General features: G+C 37.2%; 1 protein-coding gene across 1 annotated transcript; it reads left to right on the forward strand.

Annotated features, from left to right (window-relative positions):
* Positions 1–2632: 2632 nt before the first annotated feature.
* dap (cyclin-dependent kinase inhibitor dacapo) lies at positions 2633–8000 on the forward strand. Its single transcript, XM_012490989.3, has 2 exons — positions 2633–4484; positions 7622–8000. The coding sequence occupies exons 1-2, from the start codon at positions 3911–3913 to the stop codon at positions 7720–7722; spliced, it is 675 nt and encodes a 224-aa protein (XP_012346443.1). The 5' UTR covers positions 2633–3910; the 3' UTR covers positions 7723–8000.
* Positions 8001–11084: the final 3084 nt, after the last annotated feature.

Here is an 11084-nt window from a genome sequence, read left to right on the forward strand (position 1 = left end):
CCGTGCACCACCACCTTCATTGTTCTCCGCAACCATTCAATACTTCCACGCTGAACAATTAATAACGACCACCGTTAATGAAGAACGAATCAACGAAGAATCTTTGCAAAGAATTTTTATTAATGCCGTTCTTCTTCTTCTTCTTCTTCTTCGTTTTTTTTTTTTTTTTTTTTTTAAGGGAGCAATGCTTCTTGCCGATGAATGAAAATTTGTATTTGTTCACGCTTTAACGGATCCTAGTATCCTTGTTTCCAGCCTCGATCTCGATCCAGACCACCTTGATCTCGATAAAGATGATTTATCACAGCTACGTTTTCATTCTATGGCGGCGTGCACGCGACGAGATAACATATAGCAACGGTAAACTCGGATTTGATAGTGAAATTCTTCTCTACCTAGATGAAACAGGTGACTCTTTAAGGTGGTAAATAGACGATGCAGACGCAGCCACGCGCCCTCCGGCCGTCTTTTCAAGACATAATATAAACACATGTTTCCTTGAGAAATAATCTAAAACGGCTCATCGTTCGGAAGATAGTGGCGGTAAACGTTATAAAAGGAAACGGTATTTGTTTTCTAACCTTCGTCTACGAACGAACCATGAGAGAACACCTGTGTATGCAACGAAATACCTTGCTAAACGGGTACCCCACCTGACCGCAGATGAAAGAGAGACGGTAAGTCTTTGCGAAACGCAAAAAGGATTGTTTTACGCGACTCATTCGCTCGTTCTCCCCTCATTGAGATGCATCCGGTGCCACCCTCACCACTTCCTGGATGTTGCGTGGGATTTTCATTTTCAACAACACGTTTTGCGATCCTCTCATGAGAATTTGTCCTCCTACCGAATACATCTCTAGAATTCTTTTATGTTCTTTTATTTTTTTATTTATTTTTTTATTTATTTATTTTTTTTTTTTTTATAAAATGTTCATTCACAAAATAATGAATATGTATTGTATTGTATTATTAAGAAAGAGATATAATTGAATAACGATAAACGATTAAATGATCACACGTATAAAGATAATAATCTCGTAATAAATGGAAAGAGATTTTTATAACAAATAAATATATGTAATTGATGCAAAGAAAAAAATGTAAAAAAGTTATTATCTGAATTTTCTTAGATTTGAACGTTTAAAATCTTCCCGCTAGTGTACAGTGACGCCATCTGGTTAGCCATACTTTTATCAGTGGGATATACACCAATACTATTTAACGTTAATACAATCAGGCTCTCTGATTGGTTGTGACGATCCACGTACGGTTCGCTCGACGCGAGTTACCTCGTACGCGACAGAAAACTATTTCCCATTGCCTTCTACATGAGACACGTACGATTCGGGCCACGAGAACAACAATGAGGTAAATTGACAATTATCATTGAAAAGTGTCGATTCACCTCGTTTATTTCGTATCTTTCTTTAGTTGGATGTCGCAAGAAATAATTTTAACAATCATAAATTGTTACAAACTCAAAAAAAAATGCACGAATTCATCTTTTATATTTGTATGATAAATCAAAATTTATATTCATTTACATATAAAAATATAATTTTTTACACTTATTATTAATATTTTTCAATTCATCATTAAAATATTTATATTGTTCATTTATAAATAATTAAAAATATAAAATCTGTTACTTTTCATTAAATATTCGAATGTGTGAAAAAATCAAGACAATATGTATGGATAAAAATTAATTTGCACACCAGATTATTTTATTTTTTAGTTTATCAAAAACGGTTATAGATAGGTGAAATCTTATTTTTAAATTTTGTAAAATATAGTGTATTCTGGTTCACATCATGGTGTCTAGGGACAATAGTTTATAAAGTTGAAATAAAATAATGATGATAATCTGAACAATATGCAAATAAATTCACTGTGCGTAATGTATTGCCATGCAAACATGGAAATCCGCCGAATAAACGTACGCACGAGTGTCCGTGATAAGATTACAATCGTTGTTTTGAAAGCTGGACTTGTTTATTTTTCGTTTTTTTGTCAACATATAATGCGCTTCATTTTTTTTTTTTTTTTTTTAATCAATTATAAATTACTTATCATAAATTTATCAGATATTGAAAAATATATTTTAACTTAATACAGAATAATCAATAAGAATCATATTTTACAAGAAGGCTCTATTCATGAAATACAAAGATTACCTTTTGCGATTTCTTAGTTTTTAAAAGCGTTCTCAAACACAGATTTAATTGTGCGTTAAACACAATTGTATGTTTAGTGAAAATGGAAAGCAACTATTATCGATCGTTTTTTCCAATCTTCCTTATAGTCCTCCTTTAATGCGAAAAAATAAAGTTGAATAGTATTTACCATAAACTTGGCATACTGGGACGCATCCGATGGTTACAATCAGCATTCTGCTCGTTTGTGTTGTCATGGAAGGGGCCAATAACTGTACAACCTTCTCGTACGTGTTTTCAAAGGCTCGAAATGTTGCGCTCAGGTCGAAGGAACTATACTCTGCAAATGGCGGTTATTTCGTTTCTTCCCTGACATGTGGAGAGGGTAAAGGGGTGATACCGAATGAGCCGAAGATAGCCGAAAATAGCCGATGTATTTAGAGGCTTGGTTACTTGCAATGAGAAGCGCACACTTCAGTCGCTAGAGAGCGCTTTACACGTGTGGAACGTGTCTTCGCGCAACTCTGTGCGTTACAGAGCACGCACGCACCTCGTCAGCGTCAACATAACTGCGCAATCGTGTACGACCTTCTGCCGAACTTGGAACCACGCGCGTGTCTGACAGACGTGTATTTGGCGGGAAGCGTAGTACTCTTTTCATTTGGATTTTATGTGGTATCGAAGTCGATTCAGTGGCTCCCCACCGTGTCAGCGAACAGCATATTGGTGCTTTCGGGCCGTGTGCAATAACGTTTTCAGCAAAATTGTCTTGTGTCGAATGAGAAATCTTGAGTGATATATCTATGTATCTCGCATTACACGTATGGACGGGATAATTATAAACTCAGAAAACTGATATATAGTCAGTTTTTAATTTCAACAATAACGTGGTAACCTTCGCGGGAACACGTCGAAACACGCTCGCCGTTTCTTGAAGCCTCACGCGCAAGTGCGTGCGACGTTGCCGGCTTTTTCTTCCCGCGGGCTATATTGACGAATTTGTGAGAAAAGGACAAAAAACTTAAAATCGTAATCAATTATTGACATAAATTTTAGTTATTATGACCGTGGAAATATATACCGATATTTGAGAAAATATGAGATAGTTGTTGCTGTTTTCCTATCTTACCTCTCACTCTCTCATCGTGGTACGCAATAGTGTGTTTACCGTGTTGCCAAACTTTCTAGTTTATCGTACACGCTTCAATTGTGGATGATATATTCCGAATTAAAATATATCTTCCGATTCACGGATGTATACCGCAAAAAATCAGTATTGCGAAGTGTTTGGTGGATCCATGATCGAGTCAACAGTCAGCGTAATCGTGAGACGACGCTGAGCACGGCCATTATTCGAAATTCGGTGGGTCGCGCCACGACAACGTTGCCACGTCTTCGCAAGCCGCGAGTATTTCAACGTTCTGTGAACGATTCCTGGAAGAATCATCTCCGTAAACGGGACGTGTATAATATACGTGTTGAAATTCATAAGAAAAAAAGATTGTTTTCTAACATCGCGCTGTGCGCGTATTGAAATCGATCGAGTGTGTAAGTTAGTAGTGGCAAATCGCGATTTGGAACACAGACGCTGGGAGAAAGACGGAAAGAGGCAAAGTGAGAGAAGGAGTATAAAAGAGAGAAAAAGTACTACACTAAGTGAAGAGAAACGGAAGCTGTTTGTTCGTGAAAACACTTGGTTATTGGTAACTGCGACGGAGAACAGCGACGTTGCCGGCGTGAAAGACTAACAAAATATGAGCGCTCGAGTGTTGAATCCGGTGATGATGACGGAAATGAGCAGGAATTTGGGTGGAGGACGAACGGTGCCGAGCAGAGCAGCCCTTGCTCGTGTTCGAAGGGACCTATTCGGACCCGTCGATCACGCCGCGGCTCGTGCATTGGCGGAACGAGAGCTTCGCGCTCAATCCATACTCGATGCCGAGAGATGGGGATTTGACTTTCACTTGGAAATACCAAGAGCTAATTCAAGGTACGAGTGGGAGCTGGTTACACCACAGGATGTGGTACCCGAACCTTATGCCCTACGAGGTATGCCCTACTTAAGGAAACACGCGCCTAGTACACCACGAAAAGTACGGGATTCATCGCCCACCACAAGATTTCTTCGTAAAGATCTTTCGTCCCCGGTAACTCCAATTCTCTCGAAATCTGAAAGAACGCCGCCACAAGAGCCAAGAGTACCGCAAATCGGTGAAATCACAACCAACGATCTGTTCGATTTTGACTCGGATAAGAAAACGTATATCGTCGAACCCACTACCCCCGTTTTACCAACCTCCGCAACGAGGAAACAGTCCTCCATAACCGGTAAGCGATAACATATTTTTTCTATCTCATAATTGCTATTGTACGGAGTGAAGTAGGGCGGCAACGTGCCATAAGCACGTGCGCTTCTCGCGGTACCATTAGAAATTGACCGACGCGCCAGTTGCTATGTTCCGCTATACAGAAACTTTTTCGCTTATTTTTAAAAGCATCTTTAATAAAGGACTAACTCATCTTTAAACGAATTAATCACTTATCTCTTCATCTCATCACAGTTACATTCAACATCGATAATTCTTAATCGCTTGCATATTAAAATATTGCAAATATTAATTTTCCACTTTTTATTTCATTTTTTGTTTTATTTTTTATTCTTTTTCCTTTTCTATTTTTATCGGATAGCAATAATTCATATTTCGCATCATAAATTGTACATTTTACGCGAGTAAACAAAAAAATAAGATATTTTTTGAATTATCATTGCATTCGTCAAAAAATATAATTTCCTTTTTCGTTTTAATCTTTTCGATAAATCACGCGAAAAGTTATGTGTTATTATACAGGAATATAAGATTTTTTGAATTGTTTTCATTTGATCGTCACGCATTATCGAAGTTAATTAGCTGGCATTATTTATACAGGAAGTAGTTTATCCTAGGTCAACCTAATTCGTCGATTGACAAGGTCGCTGCAATTTACGTAAATTACATAAGCATTTGATAAAGAGAAATGAAAAAAACGGCCTGAAAAAAAAGGATTCAAATCCCTTCTTATCTTCTAATGTACCATATTTACAACCGTCAATAGTTTTAGGTTCGTTGAGTCGAGATTTTGTGCCGGCTTCGTATGAAACACGTTAAAAGATAGATAAAACTATTCTATTATCATGGTTACGATAAAATTGACGACAGAAAAAAATCTATCGTAAATACTTTTTTCTCTCTCTCTCTCTCTCTCTCTCTCTCTCTCTCGGATAATTATTGGTCTGATAATTCAATATACATTAACGTAAACAAGGATGACATAACGATAAATATTATTCTAATTTTTCTATTAATATCGATCAAACAACGGAACAAATGATGCCATCTAATTACTCGTATCGCGTATCTTCCATTTACAAAAGTAGAGGAGAATCACGATCATCTCTTTTTCTCATTTTCGGCGGCACAAGATTTTCCGCGTTTGCGTCCGTGTGTTGTTACACGGCCATTTTGTTTGGACCCATACTTTACAGTCTAGTTCCCCCTTTTTTTTTTTTTCGCCTATTTATTATTCGGGCGTGCACACCACCCACGCGACGCGACTATTTCTGGACGTGACTCGTCATATGTCTCGCACGCACGCATCTACACGCGTGTAAACATATTTTGCGTCGTAGCAGTTTACACACTTTTGTTTATGTATATACCTCGCGGATCCGACAATTACCAATTCGATAAAATTGTTGTGCAAAAAGAAAGAAAAAAAAAAAAAAAAAAAACGAAGATGCGATGAATCACCTTGATCGTTGCAATTTTTCCAACGTATAATCTTAACTGCAATCGATAATTCACGATTAATTCTAGCTCGAGCGTAATTGGATTTACCTGTGTAATGATTTTTCGATTGATCTAAACTGGAGACGTGGTCGCGTGCTGCGCGTGACGGTAACCGTTATTATTAGTTAACGATAAAATCGTGCGATACGCTCGCCATTCGATTAACCGGATCGATACACAACGCCCGTTTTGATCTTTCGACGAGATCCGTTCCGAGTGTAACGAGTGTAAAACCCCTCCAACACGTTTTCGAGTATACGGGAGCAAAAGTGCGTGCACGAGCCGTCGTAACGTACTCGGTCTGGGTCTATCGTGGGTACGATGGGGGTGCAGGGAATGATTTTCCTAACGTACGTTATTAATGAGCCGCGCGCGCGGTCAGCTGTGCAGTCCATATGGGGGGTTGCGCACCCCCGTTCCATTCTGTTCTCCGCGCAGCCCCCTCGGTCATCAGCTTTTGTTCGCGCGCGCGAGCATCGTGCGAGCGATACCTCCTGCGCGTTGCGCGCATGGGGGTATCAGCTGTGCTCACAATCGTGCATCAACGTGACAAACAACCCTCTGGATGGCACGCTACGTGGGGTGGGTCGATCGGTATTTAAAATCAGGATTAGCTGGCACGATGTTCGCAACCCGCATGCACGAGCTATTTAAATTGCACGCGACGATTTCGTTCGTATTGCACCGAGCTCTACTCTTCCAAGGGTATTAAGTTAGAATAGCTTGGTAAAAAAAAGAAAGAATATTCGGTTTTTTTTTTTTTTTTTTTTTTTTTACGTTTCTGATTCGATACGAGATACGAGGAGGAGAGATGATATATACGGAGAGAGGGGTAACTGTAAATGGCATCACAGCTGCCTCTCAAGTGTCCGTAATTCGTGTCGCGTGGCAATGCGATCGAATTTAGAGGGTTAGTCGGAGAAATCGAACAGATGCATAGAATTTTCCCGTGGAAATTCGCCAAATGTCGCCTCGAAAAGGGAGGCAAACGGTGGTTCGTGCCCGGACTGAATACGCGACGCTGGTATATGAGTCACGATTACGAGTATTAGACTAGGTTGGATTGTGTTTTTCTGCGGACTTCTTATATCATGACTCAGAGGAGAAGTTCGCAAACAGAAAACGCATATGGGAGAAATGAAATTGCACGTATCTTGTTCCAAGCTATTTGTCCGCATTTATCTTTCTCTATAACCGTTGTTGTGCACTATACCGTATACTTGAACGCTCTAATATTGCCAAGATTTGCGTGTATCTTATCAAACGCCGATATATAATTAACAAGCATGTGCGTCGATACTGTATTTGTAAAGTTATCGCGAATGCGATTTGGCGTACGTGCATTGGTTAAGCTACATCGTGCGCGAGGTCAAATTTTATATTGCATGCGATTAGAATCGTTACGACTTATAAAACGTTGTTGAATCATATTTGAATGCAAATTTTATTATTTTCTTCGTTGCATCGTATTCTGGAGAAAAATAATCTTGTATGTAATTATTTTTCTGTAATTATTATTGTTTTCGCGATCGATATCATCGAAATCTGTTATCGAGAAGATGCAGTTAGAGTTAACGAGAGTGAAAATAAGTCAGTCGTGTATTTGTCTATACATGTTTGCTTGTTGTGTGTTTTCAGACTATATGAAGAGTCGTAAACGTAGCCTAAACGGTAGCGCGAAGAGCATGATAGAGCCGCCGGAGAAGATCGCTCGCAACGCGGGTCAGATACGCAGCTAAAAGCCTTCCAGCTTCCTCCTTCAGCCTCGCTGTCTTCTTCCAACTCTTTGGAGCGCGAGTGGGACCGGAAACACGAAGCATCACTGCCAGGAGGAACGAGAAAGGCAGAAGCTTTGGCAAGGAGGCGCGAGGTCCGTTGGCTGTGCCATTCACGTAGATTTATCCGCCATGAATATATAGGCGAAAACGGTGGGGAAAAAAGAAACGAAATGTAGTGCCGTTTTTTTTTCATCGCGTATACTTTCGTGGCCACGCCACGGAAAATACAAAGTACATAGTAACAACAGCGACTATAATTATAAATATAATGAACAGAGGATGCACGATATTCCACGGTTGTTGCTGTCATCTTTATTTTTCTTTTTTCTTCTTTTTCTTTTTATATGTCATTTGCGTCGTATGTTCTTTTGCATTAAGCTAAACACAGAGTAACGATAAGAATATATATAAATATATATATAAATATATATATATATATATATAGCGCGACAGGGAAAGAAAGAAAGAGAGTGTGCGTGAGTGAGTGAGTGGGTGCGTGCGTTTTTTTCACGAAATTAATTAATGTAATATATTGTCCGTTTAATTCTAAAATGAAGCGAGAGTGGATGAGTGATGATAATGGAATTGTTGCATACATACACTTTAATACGAGCGTAAGGAGACAAAAAATATAAATATAAATATTTTTTAGGACACAACGTAGATTTTAAGATTAGGTATTAAGTGAAAGTGCATTGCGTTTCTATCAAAAAAAAAAAAAAAAAAAAAAAAAAAAAAAAAAAGAAAAAGAAAAAAAAATGAAAGAAAAGAAAGAAAAGAAAAGAAAAGAAAAAAAAATTTCGCGCAATAAAGGCCACTTGAGCCTGGTCTACGAACACTTGAAAATCAGAGGCTGTTTCGACTTAAACTCCGTGAGTTTTCATCGACCTTTCAATTCGATGGAGACCCCCAGAGTTTTAATACATCAATAAAAATCACGCTAGATAGATTGAACGAATTTCGCGATAATTTCGACTGTAATTCTTGAAACGGTCGCGAAATTATACGATATCGGTGTTTTTGTTTGTTTTTTTTTTTTATTTTTTCCTTTTTTTTTTTTTTTTTTTTTTTTCCTCCCTTTATACATATATATTTTCTCAAGAGACAAAATTTAAAGCATAATTTTTACACATTTGAGGATATAAAAGGAACGCAATCATATTTTTTTAGCCGAAAAGAGACCAGTCTCAAGGACAATAAACGGGGAGAAAGATATGATTTAGATATAGTTTGTTACCCATGTTTAAGCATTGATCTCCTGTACGACTTTAAGAAAGTACAGCCGATGCCAAATCAGCCCCGCGATTTGTTTCTTACCTTATACCTTTGAAGAAGGAACCATTATCGTATTTGGCTTTCTCTTCATCTCTTTCACTTCATCACCTTGAATCCGGTTAAGCGCTAGTATGATTAGAGATCTAAAGCTTCGTGAAGATTGCAATATCTGAAAAATATTCTTTTTTCCACAAAGAAAATCATTGGATGTATTGTATCGCGAGTTTCATAGAAGTATGGCGATCAAAGCTACGATTGATTTTATCTTATATTAATTGTAGGATGCAATCTTCGTTTAGCTTTTTTTTTTTTTTTTTTTTTCTCTCTATAAAGTTTTGTATTTCCCTATCATAATTCATCTGTTTGTACAAATCATCACGAATAATTCTCACATTTTAAATATTTTACAATCAGACTTTAGATATTGGTGGTGTGGCGTGATCAAAGCCGTTAAAAGACGTACTCCGACTTTATAATATAGAAATGTATAAAAAGTTGTTATTAATTTTTTTGAAATTTCATCATATATATATAAATATATATATACACATATATGTCGAATAAAATATATTCGAAATTATTATATTTGACGAGTACAAATCTTGTGGAGGTCTTTAAACGGTTCTTGAAAAATTATGCAACTTGTATTCGAATCGTCTTATACCGTGTTAACGAAAGTACGAGGTTTTGACGTACAACATGATTTACGAACCAAAACTTTTCTACGTTACTTTCTTCATCGCGGATGAATTTACGCAAAACGTAATATTAATGTAAATGTAATTTGTATATCTTAAATGGTATATTGATTTTATAATGGTAGCTGTTTATTACAAGTTTCTTTTTTGTTTATGATAATTTGGTTTAACGCCATCCTATGAAGTAATCTCCCTCATCTCGTATCTCCCATTCCCGGTACACTTTGTTTTCCGTTCACTCTTTTTTTCCCACTTTGAGATTATAATTCAAAAATACGACTGGTGGTTACAAGCTATTTTTTTCGTAGTTCACTCGCGAAGTGCGCTATGAGTGGTGAAGAATTGATTCTTTGTGGAATTCTAATGGTCGTTTTTCATACCGGTTACTCTGTATTCGATGTTTCAATGGCGCTTTCATGGCTACGATACTCGTATGACTATGAGAGCTTCGCGGTAAGAAATCAAATTGACGTAAAACATTTTCATGCGAAAACGCGTTTAAATATTATTTCTTGTCGATAAAAAGCTTTTAATATGCTGACTACTCATACGGATAAGCACGTGAAGATCGTGACGAATTATCGAAACAAAACGATGATTAACGGCAGACTATGTGCACGAAAAATTATGTTCTCTTTTTCTATCGGCGTGAAAAAAAAAAGAAGCGACGAATGACTATGGAATCTCGTCAGATCTGAGAGAGAGAGGGAGAGAGAAGGAGGGTCACGATGCAAGGAGAAGAAAGTAGTCTGCCGTAAAGAAAGAAACGAAAAAAAATAGTAAAAGAGAATAAATCTTATGTCTATGTAACCCTGTGATGTATTAGTATGATCTCAGTAAACATAACTTAGCGTGTACTTCTTATTTGTAATAAGTATAGATGTATTATGCGTTTCACACGTGACGTAACGTCCCAGTAAAAAAAAAGTGTGAAAGGTTGCATATGTTTGAGCACGTGTGTACAATGTTTGTTTGCGTGGGTGAATGTTAGAATAAAAAGGGTGAGCAGAAATACCCAGTGCCTCACTTTCAGTTGGTATTCATGTAAGAATTCTATGTGTAACGACAATATTATATAAACTATAATCATAAGAGAGTCTAAAAAAAAAAAAAACTAACCTACATAAGTGAATGCCTATGTTTATTAAAAAAAGATTTATCTGAAAAACCTTATAGTATCTTTTTTTTTTTTACAAGCCTAATATCCATACCTTATTACATATATATATATATATATATATATTTACTGGGTAGTCGTTACTCGAAGATGATGATGTATGAAGTAATTGCACTCAAATTTTTATTCTCTATTTGTCCCACCCGTTTCATTCACCCACGTTATTAAAATAT

Source organism: Apis florea, unplaced genomic scaffold (assembly GCF_048593485.1).
Source record: "Apis florea isolate Af1SG1 unplaced genomic scaffold, ASM4859348v1 contig_2495_pilon, whole genome shotgun sequence".
NCBI classification, from domain to species: domain Eukaryota; kingdom Metazoa; phylum Arthropoda; class Insecta; order Hymenoptera; family Apidae; genus Apis; species Apis florea.

Coding starts and splice junctions, on each gene's coding strand:
- dap (XM_012490989.3), top strand. CDS start 3,911: ATGAGCGCTCGAGTGTTGAATCCGGTGATGATGACGGAAATGAGCAGG. Junction 4,485..7,621: donor GAAACAGTCCTCCATAACCG/GTAAGCGATAAC, acceptor GTGTGTTTTCAG/ACTATATGAAGAGTCGTAAA.